Here is an 18900-nt window from a genome sequence, read left to right as displayed (position 1 = left end):
CTCTAAGCAGCCCAACTTTTGAGAAAGCAAACGCCTCTTCGATTTCTGAGCAGGCGCCTCTTTGATTTCTGAAGCTCCGTCGAGTGCAGATTTTTATAGGGGCTGGCATTAAGTTCCAAAGCACACTTGAATCTCCACCAGTAGAAGCTTCATTCTTGCACTTCTAAGATCTTGATTTGTCCGACCTCTTCTCTCTTCAACACCTTTGAAAATGTCTGGCCCCTCCGACCGTCGTTTTGACTTGAACCTTGTTGAAGAGGCAGCCCCGCCTTCTCCAGACAACATATGGCGCCCATCCTTCGTCTCCCCAACTGGTCCTCTTACCGTTGGGGATTCCGTGATGAAGAATGATATGACCGCTGCGGTGGTGGCCAGGAACCTTCTCACTCCCAAAGATAACAGACTACTTTCCAAACGGTCTGATGAGTTAGCTGTTAAGGATTCGCTGGCTCTCAGTGTTCAGTGTGCAGGTTCTGTGTCTAATATGGCACAACGCCTATTTGCTCGAACCCGCCAAGTTGAATCATTGGCGGCTGAAGTGATGAGTCTCAAACAGGAGATTAGAGGGCTCAAGCATGAGAATAAACAGTTGCACCGGCTCGCACATGACTATGCTACAAACATGAAGAGGAAGCTTGACCAGATGAAGGAAACTGATGGTCAGGTTTTACTTGATCATCAGAGATTTGTGGGTTTGTTCCAAAGGCATTTATTGCCTTCGTCTTCTGGGGCTGTACCGCGTAATGAAGCTCCAAATGATCAACCTCTGATGCCTCCTCCTTCTAGGGTTCTGTCCAGTACTGAGGCTCCAAATGATCCCCCTCCGGTGCCTTCTCTTTCTGGGGCTCTACCGACTGCTGAGACTTCTCCTAAGCAACCTTTGTGAAGGCTCCCTCTTGTGTGTTTATTTTGACTCATGTATATGTACATATTTGTAGCTTATCGGGGATATCAATAAATAAGCTTTCCTTCATTTCAACGTATTGTGTTAAATACACCAAAGCCTTCTTCGCTAAGTTCTTTGAATTTTCTTTTGTTGAAGCTTGTATGTTGAAGCTTTCTGAGTGGAGCATGTAGGTTGGGGTAGTGTTCCCTTAATTTCCCGAGTGAGGAAAACTTCTTGGTTGGAGACTTGGAAAATCCAAGTCACTGAGTGGGATCGGCTATATGAATCTTAGAACGCCATTGTGCTCGATCCTGTGTCATGTCATTCGTTAGATCCAAGTACGCTAAGTCTTTTCTTAGAGTCTCTTCCAAAGTTTTCCTAGGTCTTCCTCTACCCCTTCGGCCCTGAACCTCTGTCCCATAGTCGCATCTTCTAATCGGAGCGTCAGTAGGCCTTCTTTGCACATGTCCAAACCACCGTAACCGATTTTCTCTCATCTTTCCTTCAATTTCGGCTACTCCTACTTTACCCCGGATATCCTCATTCCTAATCTTATCCTTTCTCGTGTGCCCACACATCCAACGAAGCATCCTCATCTCCGCTACACCCATTTTGTGTACGTGTTGATGTTTCACCGCCCAACATTCTGTGCCATACAGCATTGCCGGCCTTATTGCCGTCCTATAAAATTTTCCCTTGAGCTTCAGTGGCATACGGCGGTCACACAACACGCCGGATGCACTCTTCCACTTCATCCATCCAGCTTGTATTCTATGGTTGAGATCTCCATCTAATTCTCCGTTCTTTTGCAAGATAGATCCTAGGTAACGAAAACGGTCGCTCTTTGGTATTTCTTGATCTCCGATCCTCACCCCTAACTCGTTTTGGCCTCCATTTGCACTGAACTTGCACTCCATATATTCTGTCTTTGATCGGCTGAGGCGAAGACCTTTAGATTCCAACACTTCTCTCCAAAGGTTAAGCTTTGCATTTACCCCTTCCTGAGTTTCATCTATCAACACTATATCGTCTGCGAAAAGCATACACCAAGGAATATCATCTTGAATATGTCCTGTTAACTCATCCATTACCAACGCAAAAAGGTAAGGACTTAAGGATGAGCCTTGATGTAATCCTACAGTTATGGGGAAGCTTTCGGTTTGTCCTTCATGAGTTCTTACGGCGGTCTTTGCTCCTTCATACATATCCTTTATAGCTTGGATATATGCTACTCGTACTCCTTTCTTCTCTAAAATCCTCCAAAGAATGTCTCTTGGGACCCTATCATACGCTTTTTCCAAATCTATAAAGACCATGTGTAAATCCTTTTTCCCATCTCTATATCTTTCCATCAATCTTCGTAAGAGATAGATTGCCTCCATGGTTGAGCGCCCTGGCATGAACCCGAATTGGTTGTCCGAAACCCGTGTCTCTTGCCTCAATCTATGCTCAATGACTCTCTCCCAGAGCTTCATTGTATGACTCATTAGCTTAATACCCCTATAGTTCATGCAATTTTGTACGTCGCCCTTATTCTTGTAGATAGGCACCAAAGTGCTCGTTAGCCACTCATTTGGCATCTTCTTCGTTTTCAAAATCCTATTGAAAAGGTCAGTGAGCCATGTTATACCTGTCTCTCCCAAATCTAATTAATTTGCGGCATCTCAACAGTTCCAGTGGATTGGACGGAATGCCTCCGCATCTAGGTCGATTGACGAATCTGCAATCCTTGTCGTATTTTGTGGTAGGCAAAGGTAGTGATCAGTCTGGGATAAGAGAGATAGGGTCCCTACTGCATCTCCGAGGGACATTGTGCCTCTCAAGATTGGAGAATGTGGTTGATGCTAAGGATGCTAGTGGGGCCAAGTTAATAGACAAGGAGAGGCTTGATTCATTGCAGCTCCAATGGTCTGATTTAAGCGGATCGAGGGAAATGGAGTTGGGTGTGCTTGACATGTTAAAACCTCCTAAAAATCTCAAAGAGCTCACCATTGAGGGTTATGCTGGATTGAAATTTTCATCGTGGATTGGAGATCCTCTGTTCTCTAACATGGTCCGTGTAAGCTTATACAATTGTGCAAGTTGTCATCTCTTGCCACCAGTTGGACAGTTGCCTTGCCTTAAAGAACTTTATATCAGGAGAATGACCGCCGTGGAAATCATTGGTCCTGAATTCTACGGAGAGGGTAGCTTGCCTTTTCGAGTATTAGAGATTCTTGAGTTTTCGACTATGCAGCACTGGGAGAAATGGCTGCCTTTCGATCAGGATAATGGAAGTGGTGTTTTCCCTAGCCTAAAAGTGCTTTCAATCAGATACTGCCCTAAACTGGAGGGCGAGTTGCCGAAGAAACTTAATTCGTTAGCAAAGCTTCAGATTGTTGGATGCAAGGAATTGGTCGTGGAAATTGCCAATTATGAACACGCAAGTGAACTAAGCATCGATGGCTGCAAAGCGCTAGTGCACACTAGCGCAGAGGTTGACTTTAAGTTATTACGGACCATGAGGCTTTCAAATATTTTGGAGCCGCGGTTGGGAGCAAGGGGACTTACGAAAGGGTTGGGCAAGATTAAGGTGTTGAAGATTAGTGGTTGTGAGGAGCTGACGTCTTCACTGGAAAAAGAGGATAGATGTTTCCCACACCTGATTTCTCTTGTTCATTTGGTTATTGAAGGCAACTCTGCCCTTGTTGAAGATCTCGGAAAAGAATTGGAGGGGTTGCTGCAGGTTCCAATATTAGCTTGTAAGCTTGAATATCTGGAAATAAACTATTGTGGAAGTCTTTCGAAGCTGCCGAAGGGGTTGCGTCAGTTGTCGTCTCTTCAAGAGCTTCACATACGGCAATGTTCAAGTCTAGTTTCTTTTCCAGATGTTGGCCTGCCACCTTCTCTTAAAGTCTTGGAGATTAGGAATTGTAACTCTCTGATGTATATTGCAAAATATCAGATTCCCCAAAATCTGAAAAGAATAGAGATATGGGAGTGTGGAAGATTGAAATCATTAGTGGAGGAGGAGAAGGAGCTCGTTGTTTCTTGTTCATCTTCTTTTTCTGTTTCTCTTGAGCACTTGGAGGTACATGGTTGTCCATCTCTGACATCGTTATCACTGAGAGGCCAGCTTTACAGGGCGCTTAAACACCCTCAAATAAACAAATGTGAAGGGCTAGAGTTAATAGCATCAGACCGGTTCTTCCACGACAATACTAATAATTGTCTTGAATATATTAGTATTGACACGTGTCCAAATCTGAAATCCTTACCGGAGGGCCTATGCCACCTCACCAATCTTCAAGCTTTTATTGTTAGGGACTGCGGAAAATTGGAGGTGTCACCGGAAGACATTCGCAATCTCACGTCTCTTAAGGAATTGGAGATTGACTGCTTGGAAGGTTTGACTTCCTTTCCTCCCAACCTCACATCACTTGTAATTTCTAAACTCAAGAGTTGTAAGCGGCTCTGGGAGTTGGAGTGGGGGTTGCACAAACTCTCCTCCCTTAGAAAGTTGGTGATCGAAAGTGAAGATCCAGATGTGTTGTCATTTCCACCTGATGGGAAGGAGGAGATGCTGCTCCCCAATTCTCTCTCTGGACTCACAATTTGTGGCTTCCCAAATCTGAAGAAACTTGGCCGAGGCCTTCAATTCCTCACCTCTCTTCAGACTCTGAAACTATTTCATTGTCCAAATCTGAAGAAACTCGGCAATGGCATTCAATTCCTCACCTCTCTTCAGACTCTGCAACTAATTGCTTGTCCAAAGCTCGCATCCATTCCAGAGGAAGGCCTGCCTCTTTCACTTGGGAAACTTCTGATCTTAGGGTGTTCTCTACTAAAAGAGAGATGTCAACCTGGAAAAGGACGATACTGGCCCAAAATATCCCGCATTCCTTGCCTACAAATAGATTGTACGTGGCTCTGAAGATCCAGGTACTTCCAGTTTCTAAAAAAATGTTATTTAAATCAAAATGTCTAAAAAAATGTGTTAAAAACACAGCATGCAATTCATTTACAACTTTCATGTGGCAAGTTTTCCATACACTCTTTCACCATTAATTATCCGACCATATCCAGCTTTCTCCATGCAGTGGGTCGAGCGACCAGGTCCTTGGTGCGTGCATGCCTGACACATGAACCAGTTCCGGCATAAGTCCAGACTTGAGCTTATGCAGACACTACGGGTGAGTAACTTTCTGATAACCTCCTCCCATAGAGAGCAGAGAAAGGAACACGCTGAAACTGTAAATACATTTATCATTGTATATTATCTATATATATATAACTGTGATTACATAAGAATTCTACCATGTAACAAATCTTTCAATAAATTGTGAATATATAGTTATTTTCTCTGCCACAATGATGAATGAATCGAATATTTTACGAGTCTTTCTCCAAACCTCAGTTGCATTGGTAAATGCCCTTATCAATTTGTGCTAAAATCCCCTTTGCGTATCAAGAGTATAGCATGTCCATGAGAGGACTGCCATTTTTAGCGGTTTTGCGATCTTCCAAAGTAAAGAATGGAGTTCCAATTCCAATGTAGATTTCTTTGTGCCTGCTATGATGAATAGTCCACACTACAACCTCATGGACGACACCATCTATTTTGATGAAACTCATCCCACGAGTAATCTCCAATTCATTTTCTCCAATGAGTTTCCAAATTTCAGTTGCATTTTCGTTTTCTCCAGCGTCGGCAAACATACTCCCTGCTACTTTGTATCTGTCACTAGACATTGGTTCCAGTTCAGTAAAGTGCTTGAACGCAAGGTTCCCTCTCCTCAGGTCACCATGTGTCCGTACCCAATTAGGCTTTTCTGGCATTGACATGATGAGCTCTTCCGCCTCTTCCAGCCACCTGGCACTCCATATTCTCCTTTCTATAAAACTGCTTCAAATTATGCCCAATTCTCTAAACAAAAACTCAAATCTTGCTTAAAGGAACAACCAAGAGCTAAAAACCCAATAAACCCAATAAACCCAAAAAGTTCAAAGACATAATCAACCAATCAGATACCAAAGAGTGATAGAGCCCAAATCTCAGAACCCTATCTCAACCTGCAAGCAGCGATAGTAATGGCAAATGGAGAAGATGAAGTAGAAGGGAGCAGGGCTCCAATATATATTTTTGGTTTGTATTTCTGTTTGTAAATTCTGATCTGATACAATTCAGGGAGCTCAGCTCCTTTTTATAGATTTTACACCTTTAATGCCAGCTGGCATTTCTAACAGACTTCACTAAAAACAGGAATAAGCCTAACAAATCCAATATTAAACTCCTAATAGTGATTAAGCCAATCACTAAATCCTCAGTTCATAACAAAGTGGTACAAATAATAACACATGAAATTCAAAACTTCAAGCACCTGATGACCAGATTTACCGGAAAATCCAGTACAGTGAAAGATTGAAACAAACTTGCAGACGTATGCATATATCTATATATATAGTATATTATTGCAATGCATAGATGCTGACCTGGTAGAGAAGAACCTGCAAAGAAGACGACTTTGTGCTTGTCTGGAAATTGGAGTCGATTATTGGAATTAGATCGTTTGGAAAAAAAAAACAAAAAGCTACACTCATACTGTAGCCTCAAAACCATGGGATTGCACATCAGAAAAGCTTTTCAAAAGTGCATTCCCATCAAACCTTTCCAGAAATACATGTCAGGAATCACTGTTGCAATCATACTGAAATGACGTTAATTAGAAAGCAAGAGCACCAGTATGTTGCAACTGAGTAACCATGCAACCATGAGCTATCAAAGCAAAGACCAGCAACAACAATGCATAAATGAAAATCTGATACCTTCGTACAGTCTGGATCTCCATATGTTGTGCTTATAGCAAAAATGCAGTAATGCAACCAGATATCAACAGAATAGGTAACACCTTGAACTGCTCATTCATAGACCTCTACAACTTTATCGATAGAACCTAGACGTGCCTCGCGATCTGCATACTTTTTCCAATAACCATAACACAACGGAAACTCTGCTAAAAAAGCATCACAAACTTTCCGAATTTTCAATATGTTATCCTGCATATAAACGTAGAGCAATTTGTTAGTTCAAAAAGAACTGCTAAGTAAATGTATGAAGCATATTCAAATAGTTAGTAGATTCCGACAGGTAGAGTTGTGGCAAACACCAACAATATCATTGAGTGCCCACAAAATTTATCGCATATTACCATTTCCATAAAATGGGGGTAAGGCTAGCCGACATTCACCTCTCCCAGACCATGCGTAAAGCGGGAGCCTTGTGCACTGGGTACGACCTTTTTTTTTTACCATTTCCATAACATTAAGGGGCATACTGAGTTACCAGTTTGGGAATCCTCCTTTCCTCACTGTCTCACTACTATTATTACTACTACTATTATTTCATTTTCCAATTGGTACGACTATCAATTTATTTTCTTGGTCAGAAAAATTAGTATTAAAACTTAGCCTCCATCTTCACAGGGCATTTATTGACTAAAGGTTAGATATTTACCCAGCCATGGGCCGACCATGGTATGCTAAGGCAGCTGACAATCGCATAAATATCTAAGAACACGTACAAGGAACAGTGAAGTTCGCAGTTTTGAAACCTCATATGATTCATATTTAAATAACAACAATTTCTCTGCCAAAACCTTATCTTTTGCAACCTCAGGTGATTCATGCTCACCCAAAGGATTCATCTACAACAACAACAACAACAAAGCCTTTTCCCACTAAGTGGGGAAAGGAAACCCAAAGGATTCATCTAATGACTCAAAAATCCAGCTAACATACCTCTGCAACCGTCTCTGCCTCTTCAATTAAAGTAGTCCAGGCATTGAAATCCAAGGAATTGGCCCTCACAATGTTCCACAGTCTATCTTCTTCGACAGACCTGCAACAAAAGAAAGGAAATAAATAGATATAAGAAAACATGTAAACTGCTAAATGAAGGAAATCCAGCAGTACAATCCCACAAAAAATTAAGTAAAAAAAAAAAACAATAAAAAATCATGAATTAAATTAAATTTCTCAACTCCACCTCCAGCACAGCTTTCACATTCTCAGCCTATCACATAGGTCGTACCCAGACAGATGAAAGCTTAACGAAAAAAACTTTTGGGCAAAAAAATACCTAAATTTACAGAGAAAGTTAGAAACATGTAAATAAGAAATTGAAAAGAAACCTGCAATTTGGTTTCTTCAGAAGCAATTTCTCAGAACCTTTCAAAATCCATTAAGATTTGAAAATTAGAGTTTTTATAGGAAGGGAAGGGAAGAGGCCTCAGATCGAGATCGCGAAGGAGTTTCAGAGTTTAATCCTTACCTTGAATACTCGATGGTGAGGTCTCGAGGGATTGGTCAATGGCGAAGGCCGACGTACGGCGATTCGGAAGAACTTGCGGAGGAGGCGTTGATGCCGTGGTCGAGCAGCTCGAATCGGAAAGGAAGTTGTCGCAGAGTGAGGAGCAGCCCGGAGGAGGCGTGGTTGCAGGGCGAGAGCGTTATGAGGGTTTCCGTCAAAGATGTCATCAGGGGCCAATCCGTCATTTTACTGAAAAATTAAGGGTATACAAGAAACAGTCAAACGGGGGTAAAAATGTCAATCCAGTTTTCTAGCAAAAAAACTCTGATCATGTTATTGTGAACGACATTTTAATTGGTTGTATTTGTTCGTTGTGATAATTGAAATTGAGACAATGTATCATAGTTAATTGAAATAAAGAATTACTAAAGTATCTTGGAGAAAACGTACGCCATTGTTTTGGTGAGGAAACCATGGACTTGTATAGTGAATTTGTTCTTTGATGCCGAAATAATGTATATATTGCTTGGTGCATGTTCATTGAATTGTGTTTTGAGTTTTATGGCGGTGCTTATTCAAATATTGTTTTTGTTGAAGAACATTCCAGGTGAGAGTTCCCAGTTGTTCTACATGGGTATTTATGGTCAACTTGTTTAAATTCCTGGTTTTATTATCATTGACGATGAGTGTCTCTAGCTTCCTTATGTAGTAACAATATTTATGTTTAAGAAGGCTAACAATAGCCATTCAATGCTTTAGTATCACTATTATCTACCATCCGTAATAATATGAGTAGGGTTATGATTTTGTTTTGTTAGAAAACCTTTTGAGTTTATGTAGCTCCGACATAAATCTTTACATTTCTTGGAAGGGGGCTCTGGCTATTGCAAGTTTGGCTGGAGCAAATACGCATGTCCATCAGGCCGGTCAGCAACCTTTTTGGTGTGATGTTTATTTCAGCTCACAGTCAAGAAGTTCTTTTGCATATAACTTCCATTCCACATGATTGTTAGATTGTTTCAATATACCTGTCACTTTTGATTCCATACTTTGGAGTTTTCTTGCTATGTCTATCACTACAATGTTCTGAAGTGATCTGACTCGCAGGAATTTGGTAATGTTGAGTCGCCGATGTACTCTAGACTCCGCCATTTTTTGTGACTATTTATAGCAGGTGTGTCCTACATTTTTTTGATGCAACCCTCTTTCTCTCAGTTAATTGCATAGATTTCTTTATTCAATCTGCATGTTCAATACTTAAATACAAGTGAGCACATTTGAGATGCTTTTCCGCTTTTCAGTTGAAAAGTATAGAAGAAACTGCACTGCCTTCGTTATCATGTGGCATGCTGGTTCACCGCGATTCCTCTGAATCTTTGATAGCAGGTATAGCTGATACGTGATTGTGTTTCTTCTTAGGATGCAGGTGAAACCATCTTCACAGCCCGTGGTTTTGTCTATACCAATCTGCCATTATGATGGTGGTATTGTCTTCATCCACCTAATGTGCTATTTTTTTTTCTTATATCTACAAGAATAAGGGCGACGTACAAAATTGCATGAACTATAGGGGTATTAAGTTAATGAGTCATACAATGAAGTTCTGGGAGATAGTCATTGAGCATAGATTGAGGCAAGAGACACGTGTTTCGGACAACCAATTCGGGTTCATGCCAGGGCGCTCAACCATGGAGGCAATCTATCTCTTACAAAGATTGATGGAAAGATATAGAGATGGGAAAAATGATTTACACATGGTCTTTATAGATTTGGAAAAAGCGTATGATAGGGTCCCAAGAGACATTCTTTGGAGGATTTTAGAGAAGAAAGGAGTACGAGTAGCATATATCCAAGCTATAAAGGATATGTATGAAGGAGCAAAGACTGCCGTAAGAACTCATGAAGGACAAACCGAAAGCTTTCCCATAACTGTAGGATTACATCAAGGCTCATCCTTAAGTCCTTACCTTTTTGCGTTGGTAATGGATGAGTTAACAGGACATATTCAAGATGATATTCCTTGGTGTATGCTTTTCGCAGACGATATAGTGTTGATAGATGAAACTCAGGAAGGGGTAAATGCAAAGCTTAACCTTTGGAGAGAAGTGTTGGAATCTAAAGGTCTTCGCCTAAGCCGATCAAAGACATAATATATGGAGTGCAAGGTCAGTGCAAATGGAGGCCAAAACGAGTTAGGGGTGAGGATCGGAGATCAAGAAATACCAAAGAGCGACCGTTTTCGTTACCTAGGATCTATCTTGCAAAAGAACGGAGAATTATATGGAGATCTCAACCATAGAATACAAGCTGGATGGATGAAGTGGAAGAGTGCATCTAGCGTGTTGTGTGACCGCCGTATGCCACTGAAGCTCAAGGGAAAATTTTATAGGACGGCAATAAGGCCGGCGATGCTGTATGACACAGAATGTTGGGCGGTGAAGCATCAACACGTACACAAAATGGGTGTAGCGGAGATGAGGATGCTTCGTTGGATGTGTGGGCACACGAGAAAGGATAAGATTAGGAATGAGGATATCCGGGGTAAAGTAGGAGTAGCTGAAATTGAAGGAAAGATGAGAGAAAATCGGTTACGGTGGTTTGGACATGTGCAAAGAAGGCCTACTGACGCTCCGATTAGAAGATGCGACTATGGGACAGAGGTTCAGGGCCGAAGGGGTAGAGGAAGACCTAGGAAAACTTTGGAAGAGACTCTAAGAAAAGACTTAGAGTACTTGAATCTAACGAAGGACATGACACAGGACCGAGCACAATGGCGTTCTAAGATTCATATAGCCGATCCCACTCAGTGACTTGGATTTTCCAAGTCTCCAACCGAGAAGTTTTCCTCACTCGGAAAATTAAGGGAACACTACCCCAACCTACATGCTCCACTCAGAAAGCTTCAACATATAAGCTTCAACAAAAGAAAATTCAAAGAACTTAGCGAAGAAGGCTTTGGTGTATTTAACACAATACGTTGAAATGAAGGAAAGCTTATTTATTGATATCCCCGATAAGCTACAAATATGTACATATACATGAGTCAAAATAAACAAACAAGATGGAGCCTTCACAAAGGTTGCTTAGGAGAAGTCTCAGCAGTCGGTAGAGCCTCAGAAAGAGAAGGCATCAGAGGGGGATCATTCGGAGCCTCAGTACTGGACAGAACCCTAGAAGGAGGAGGCATCAGAGGTTGATCATTTGGAGCTTCATTACGCGGTACAGCCCCAGAAGATGAAGGCAATAAATGCCTTTGGAACAAACCCACAAATCTCTGATGATCAAGTAAAACCTGACCATCAGTTTCCTTCATCTGGTCAAGCTTCCTCTTCATGTTTGTAGCATAGTCATGTGCGAGCCGGTGCAACTGTTTATTCTCATGCTTGAGCCCTCTAATCTCCTGTTTGAGACTCATCACTTCGGCCGCCAATGATTCAACTTGGCGGGTTCGAGCAAATAGGCGTTGGGCCATATTAGACACAGAACCTGCACACTGAACACTGAGAGCCAGCGAATCCTTAATAGCTAACTCATCAGACCGTTTGGAAAGTAGTCTGTTATCTTTGGGAGTGAGAAGGTTCCTGGCCACCACCGCAGCGGTCATATCATTCTTCATCACGAAATCCCCAACGGTAAGATGACCAGTAGGGGAGACGAAGGATGGGCGCCATATGTTGTCTGGAGAAGGCGGGGCTGCCTCTTCAACAAGGTTCAAGTCAAAACGACGATCGGAGGGGCCAGACATTTTCAAAGGTGTTGAAGAGAGAAGAGGTCGGACAAATCAAGATCTTAGAAGTGCAAGAATGGAGCTTCTACTGGTGGAGATTCAAGTGTGCTTTGGAACTTAATGCCAGCCCCTATAAAAAGCTGCACTCGACAGAGCTTCAGACATCAAAGAGGCGCCTGCTCAGAAATCGAAGAGGCGTTTGCTTTCTCAAAAGCTGGGCAGCTTAGAGACCACGAGGGTTGATCGCATAAATCGAAGAGGTGTTTGCTTTCTCAAAAGTTGGGCAGCTCAAAGACCACGAAAGCCGATCTCAGAAATCGAAGAGGCGCTCGCTTTCTCAAAAGCTGAGCTCCTCAGAGACCACGAGGGCCGATCTCAGAAATCGAAGAGGCACCTACTTTTCCAGCCTTGTCAACACCTGTCACACGCACACTCAGCCTTGCGGAAATTATGGGTATTCTGTCGAAGACTTCTGGGGAAGTAGAAAACACATGAATCTTACTGTCCAATCACCCACTTCCCACACGCAACAATAGCTCATGGGTACCACAGATAACTTTGCCAAAGTTCTCTGCCAAAGTTGAGCACGTGAAGCTTGCAGCTCCCACTACATCGCTCTGACCAAGAAGGGTAAAAGAATAGCAAAGAAACAGCACTAACAAAGTTTAGACCCATAAATTTTAAAGGTCTAGCTACCATATTATTACCCACAAGGGTAAAGGAACAGTACCACTGCTGGATAATTGGAAAGTCCCTGTGTGTCAACCTCTGTGCCTCGTGGCAAGGTAGACTAGCAAACATACCCAACCTTTACTCACATTCGAGAAAACACTCCCAATAAGATTGCTTGCTCCAAAATCGAAGAGGCACCGTCCTCCGAATCTCGAGAGGCAGACTCCCAACATGACTACTTTCTCAAAAATCGAAGAGAGGGTAAAGGAACAGTACCATTGCTGGATAATTGGAAAGTCCCTGTGTGTCAACCTCTGTGCTTCGTGGCAAGGTAGACTAGCAAACATGCCCAACCTTTACTCACATTCGAGAAAACACTCCCAACAAGATTGCTTGCTCCAAAATCGAAGAGGCACCGCCCTCCGAATATCGAGAGCCAGACTCCCAACATGATTACTTTCTAAAAAATCGAAGAGACACTGCTTCCCGAATCTCGAGAGCCAGACCCCCAGCATGATTGCTTTCTTAAAAATCGAAGAGGCATCGTTCTCCGAATCAATCGAAGAGGCGCTCGCTTTCTCAAAAGTTGGGCTGCTCAGAGACCACGAGGGCCGATCTCAGAAATCGAAGAGGCACCTACTTTTCTAGCCTTGTCAGCACCTGTCACACGCACACTCACCTTTGCGGAAATTATGGGCATTCTGTCGAAGACTTCTGGTGAAGTAGAAAACACATGAATCTTACTGTTCAATCACCCACTTCCCACACGCAACAATAGCTCATGGGTACCACAGATAACTTTGCCAAAGTCTCTGCCAAAGTTGAGCACGTGAAGCTTGCAGCTCCCACTACATCGCTTTGACCAAGAAAGGTAAAAGAATAGCAAAGAAACAGCACTAACAAAGTTTAGACACATAAATTTTGAGGGTCTAGCTACCATATTATTACCCACAAGGGTAAAGGCACAGTACCACTGTTGGATGATTGGAAAGTCCCTGTGTGTCAACCTCCGTGCTTCGTGGCAAGGTAGACTAGCAAACATGCCCAACCTTTACTCACATCCGAGAAAATACTCCCAACAATATTGTTTACTCCAAAATCGAAGAGGCACCGCCTTCCGAATCTCGAGAGCCAGACTCCCAACATGATTACTTTCTCAAAAATCGAAGAGACACTGCTCCCCGAATCTCGAGAGCCAGACCCCCAACATGATTGCTTTCTCAAAAATCGAAGAAGCATCGTTCTCCGAATCTCGAGAGCCAGATACCACATACCACTTTTTCAAAGTGCTCTGACAGAGTTAAAACATGTGAAGCTGGCAGCTCCCACTATCGTGCTATGACCAAGCAGGGTAAAGGAATAACATTACTACTTGTTGTTAGGGAGACTCCTATATATGTCGACCTCCATCCCCAACGGACAGGCAGACCTGCAAAAATGCTTAACCCTTCCTCATATCTGAGAGGGCACTCCCAACGAAGCCTTTCAAAATATTCAGCTTTCTTTCCCCCCGATAATACCTCTGCAAACAAGCTATACTAGAGCAAGAATATCTCATATCATCAGGGTTAAAAGCAAGAGTATCCCATATCATGCTTTTTCCCTGTCTTTTCCTTTGGCCTTGTTTTTACCTGCAAGACAAGGAGAAAGAGAGCAATCAGTCAGCACTTGAAATCAAGCTCCCAGCCAGGAACTGACTGCCTGGAACCCCTTACCTGATTACTTACCTGGCATTGCTCTCGAGTACTCATCTTCAACATCTTATGTTTCCAGGGAAGATACCGCATCTGCTTGAGGAACAGATAGGGCAAGTGCGAAGGATACAAGGAAGCATGTGGAGACAAGCGGAACAGCACACGTGCCGATACATCCATTACTCTGTCAAAAGCAAAAGTATCCCATATCAGCAGGGTCGAACGTACTCTAGATTTGATGGACTTGTTTTGACCCTCAAATTCTTCAGTCGGCCTTATACTCTGGAGGAAACCAGAAAACCCTCCAGCTCAGTTCAAGAATAAGCCTGTGGAAAGTTACTTCTTCAAAAGCAAAAGTATCCCATATCATCTCTTCTCATTTTTCTTCTCTTTATCCTTCATGCTGTTGCAAGATGGGGAAGGTGAACAATCAGCCGGAGCTCTGATTGCTTACCTTGTCTGTCACCTCTTTCAGCAGATCCCCTAGCTCGGCGACTTGGGGGACTCCTACTACATGGTTTGTATCGCGCTTGACCAAGCCTGAAACTACAAGTAAGCTTCAAGTGATACATTACCTTGTGCATCTCCACCAGTTAAAGATACCACCCCTAGATGGAGGAAGAGTACTTCCAGAGAAGCTGCCACATCTACCTATGAGACAGATAAGGCAAGTCAAGATGATACCACACTCCGATACTTAGAAGTTTCGTGATTACGAGATCATTCTCCCACAATATTTCCTAATGTCATTTGTACTCTAATGTCATTTGTACTAAATCATTCACTTGTACTCACTAAAGGAGAGCTTGAACCTATGTACTTGTGTAAACCCTTCACAATTAATGAGAACTCTTCTATTCCGTAGACGTAGCCAATCTGGGTGAACCACGTACATCTTGTGTTTGCTTTCCTATCTCTATCCATTTATATACTTATCCACACTAATGACCGGAGCAATCTAGCGAAGATCACAAAAAGCGACCGTTTTCGCTACCTAGGATCTATCTTGCAAGAGAACGGAGAATTAGATGGAGATCTCAACCATAGAATACGAGCTGGATGGATGAAGTGTAAGAGTGCATCCGGCGTGTTGTGTGACTGTCGTAGGCCACTGAAGCTCAAGGGAAAATTTTATAGGACGGCAATAAGGCCAGCGATGTTGTATGACACAGAATGTTGGGCGGTGAAACATCAACACGTACACAAAATGGGTGTAGCGGAGATGAGGATGCTTCGTGGGATGTGTGGGCACACGAGAAAGGATAAGATTGAGAATGAGGATATCCGAGGTAAAGTAGGAGTAGCCGAAATTGAAGGAAAGATGAGAGAAAATCGGTTCCGGTGATTTGGACATGTGCAAAGAAGGCCGACTGACGCTCCGGTTCGAAGATGTGACTACGGGACAGAGGTTCAGGGCCGAAGGGGTAGAGGAAGACCTAGGAAAACTTTGGAAGAGACTCTAAGAAAAGGCTTAGAGTACTTGGATCTAACGGAGGACATGACACAAAACCGAGCGCAATGGCGTTCTAGGATTCATATAGCCGACCCCACTTAGTGGGAAAAGGCTTTGTTGTTGTTGTTGTTGTTGTTGTTGTTTTTTCTAGATACTGAATCTGCTAAAGCATCGAGACGGCAGCTCAAAGAAGCTATATACAAAGTACTTTTTGACATGAATGTCCCTGCTGTCTGTGCCATTAATCAGGTAAACTGTTCCCCATCCCCTCCATTATAATATATATGTTGCCCATAAACCATAGGGGGGAAGAACCGACCAAATGCGTTGCAATTGTGCAAAGTTGTCATGTCATCTGGAACTGCATCTCTCAGTGTATAAATGGGTTAATTGAGTCTAGGTCCAGTATTCATTGTCTGCTATTGAAACTGCAGGCAACTTTAGCTTTGTATGCAGCAAGACAAACTTCAGGGATTGTTGTAAACATTGGTTTCCAGGTCACTTCTATTGTTCCTCGTGATTTCAGATTTATTAACTACTGAAAAGATCTCTGGTCATACTTGATGCTTTTGTAGGGAATGTGCATAGTTTCTCTTTTACAATTATGTTGTATTTTTTTTTTCTTCACAATTAATCAAATTTCGGGTTACATCTCATTTTAGCTGCCATTCTGTGACTTGTAGTTCTAGGCACGCTTTTTACTTTTTGTTCTTTAGATATTCTCTAGAAAAATTTGTTCCACTGTACTTTTCCGTTCCAGACTTCCAGTAAATATTTATATCCTTATTTCTGGTGATGCTTTGTTTTCTTCATTTTTGGTTGCTTGGACTGTTGAATTTTTTTACTTAAGTGTTACTATTGTGTTTACAGTTTTAAATGGTAAAGTTATTCGCAAGGTGGGTGTGGAGGTTATGGGATTGGGAGCACTGAAGCTTACAGGATTCCTTAGGGAGCTATTGCAGCAGAACAATATCAATTTTGACTCACTGTACACTGTTCGAACTGTGAAAGAGGTATAGCTTGGATTTTTATCGTTATAGAATGCTATCCGTGAGTGTTAATGTGACCAGCAGAACGCCACAGTTTGTTTAAAGAGGGCTTTTTCTAGTTCTAGCTTTTGTTCTTTCTTCTCATGGCATGGTTGTTTGGAAATTTATTGGTGGAATGATAAATAGGAAGTTACCAAGTGAGCTCGACATCCTGGGGTAAGGGGTTCAGTTTGCCCTATACTTTACTGGTTGAAGGATTGGATTGTGGAAACTTAAAAAAGATGCGTATTTGTTAGTATGATAAATCACGAAAGAAAGAATTTTCAATTTCACGTCTTATTGGATGACTTCTATTCAGAAACTATGTTATGTTGCTGAGGATTATGAAGCTGAGCTATCAAAAAATACACAAGCATCATTTGGAGCTGGTGGACAAGGCTGGTTTACTATTTCAAAAGAGCGGTTTCAAACCGGAGAGATCTTATTCCAGCCAAAGCTTGCAGGAGTGTAAGCACCACTCGAAATTTTTAGATTTATTGCTCTCTGTTTTTCTCTCCTCGTCTCCCTTTCCCCATTTTGAGAACCAGTAAATTCTCTAGCACCCATTTCCTAAACAAGTATCGACTCTGTGCTGTGTTCATCAAATTGATGCCTATGGTTGGTTCAGGTCTGATCTTGAGCATGTCTTGTAAAATTGCTAATCATGTTCTCTCCAAATTTTACTAGTTAGATTATTCGGAAAACAGAATTTCAATGGGAAATTTTGTTTGGAACTTATAATGTCATATTTCATGTAGGCGTACTATGGGTTTGCACCAGGCAGTTGCTCTTTGCATGGAACATTGCCATTCGGCAGACCTAACAGGAGACGATGCTTGGTTCAAGACAGTAGTTTTGTCAGGAGGCACCGCATGTTTGCCAGGACTCGCAGGTATCATTCAATTACGAGTAAAATTTCCGTTTCTTTTTTGATAAATAATGGAATATGAATTGGGAATCATACTAATCTTCTGGGCCAACAAAGTGTATCATCTTTATCTGTCAATATATATTTTTTTATTCAGGAAGGTTAGAGAAGGAATTACACGGACTTCTCCCTCCATCTGTGTCTAATGGAATCACGGTCGTTCCCCCTCCATATGGTGCAGATTCAGCATGGTTTGGGGCCAAGATGATCAGCAATGTAAGCTCTGTCATTATCGAAGTGTTATGACTTACGACTCAAACATACAACATTTCATAAATTGACATTGCAAAACATCTTTGAAAAACACTTCTTTGAAGAATATTGATTTCTTGGAGTATATATAACCCTTCCATTGCAACTTTCATATTGCAAGTCATCCATACACTTATAGAACAACATATATCCGGCCTTCTCCAAGTGACTTGTAAGTTTTACGGCAGAGTTTCACGTTTTGCTTGCTGTAATTTACCTGGAAATAATGCAGCTGAGCTCCTTCCCCGGCCCCTGGTGCATGACAAAGAAGCAGTTCCGGCAGAAGTCCAAAATCAAGCTTATGTGGTGAAAAATAATCTGGTTTATATTCGAGCACTGCCGTAGCCTGTATGTGATATGGTGTTGGATCAAACAGCACTGTCACAGCCTGTATGTGATTCGAGCAGAGACTTTCTTTTCAAGAACATGCCGAAATTGGAATTATTTATTTGTAACTATAATCATCCTTGAATAAGAAGAATCCTACGATGTATCTATAATCTTACGATAAATTTTATAAATAAAGCAAGTTCATATTTCACGTTGAAGGAATGAAATGTTTTATCTGGACCACACGTTAGGTAAGAATCTGTTTAATTTTGTTGTACGATAACACAAATAATTTTTTGTTTCCTAACACATTCTGCAAGAGAACATTTCCCTTTAGAAGATTTAATGAAGTAGATAACACTTCGTTCGTTGTGATGGTTAAAGTTGGAATCAAACTAACACGGCAGGCCGAAAAATTCATGTCCAACATAGTGATTTCAACTGTTGAGTTTTTAACATGCGAGTTTCACTAGTTTGGTTTTTATAAAATATGATTACTAAAATTGTTAAACTCACACCGTTACATAAATAATATTACGGAAATCAAACGCAAGAACATAAAACCTACTAGGGAAGGCCAAAGGATATGCTTTCATTGCTACTTGAAGCAAGAATGTATACCAATAGCAAGTTTGAAGAAAG

At 41.8% G+C, this 18900-nt stretch overlaps 1 protein-coding gene, 1 long non-coding RNA gene and 1 pseudogene across 3 annotated transcripts; 2 read left to right on the top strand and 1 right to left on the bottom strand.

Moving 5' to 3' along the window:
- The first annotated feature begins 2507 nt into the window (after nucleotides 1–2507).
- LOC139189275 (putative disease resistance protein At3g14460) lies at nucleotides 2508–5068 on the top strand. The gene is made up of 2 exons (XM_070807882.1): nucleotides 2508–4807; nucleotides 4966–5068. Exon 1 carries the CDS (start codon nucleotides 2508–2510, stop codon nucleotides 4797–4799), a length of 2292 nt encoding a protein of 763 aa, XP_070663983.1. The 3' UTR covers nucleotides 4800–4807; nucleotides 4966–5068.
- A 108-nt stretch (nucleotides 5069–5176) lies between these two features.
- LOC139189276 (uncharacterized) lies at nucleotides 5177–8402 on the bottom strand. Of its 2 annotated transcripts, none has more exons than XR_011572990.1 (5): nucleotides 8196–8402; nucleotides 7664–7763; nucleotides 6692–6922; nucleotides 6359–6400; nucleotides 5177–5768 (listed from the first exon to the last, which is right to left on the bottom strand). It is a non-coding gene; the product is annotated as an uncharacterized lncRNA (long non-coding RNA). The 2 variants fall into 2 exon arrangements; XR_011572989.1 differs by having other exon boundaries at nucleotides 5177–5760.
- Nucleotides 8403–8687: 285 nt separating this feature from the next.
- LOC139189233 (actin-related protein 8-like) lies at nucleotides 8688–18476 on the top strand (annotated as a pseudogene).
- Nucleotides 18477–18900: the final 424 nt, after the last annotated feature.

Source organism: Malus domestica, chromosome 11 (genome assembly GCF_042453785.1).
Source record: "Malus domestica chromosome 11, GDT2T_hap1".
Taxonomy (NCBI): Eukaryota; Viridiplantae; Streptophyta; class Magnoliopsida; order Rosales; family Rosaceae; genus Malus; species Malus domestica.
This window is presented reverse-complemented; position numbering and strand designations above follow the sequence as displayed.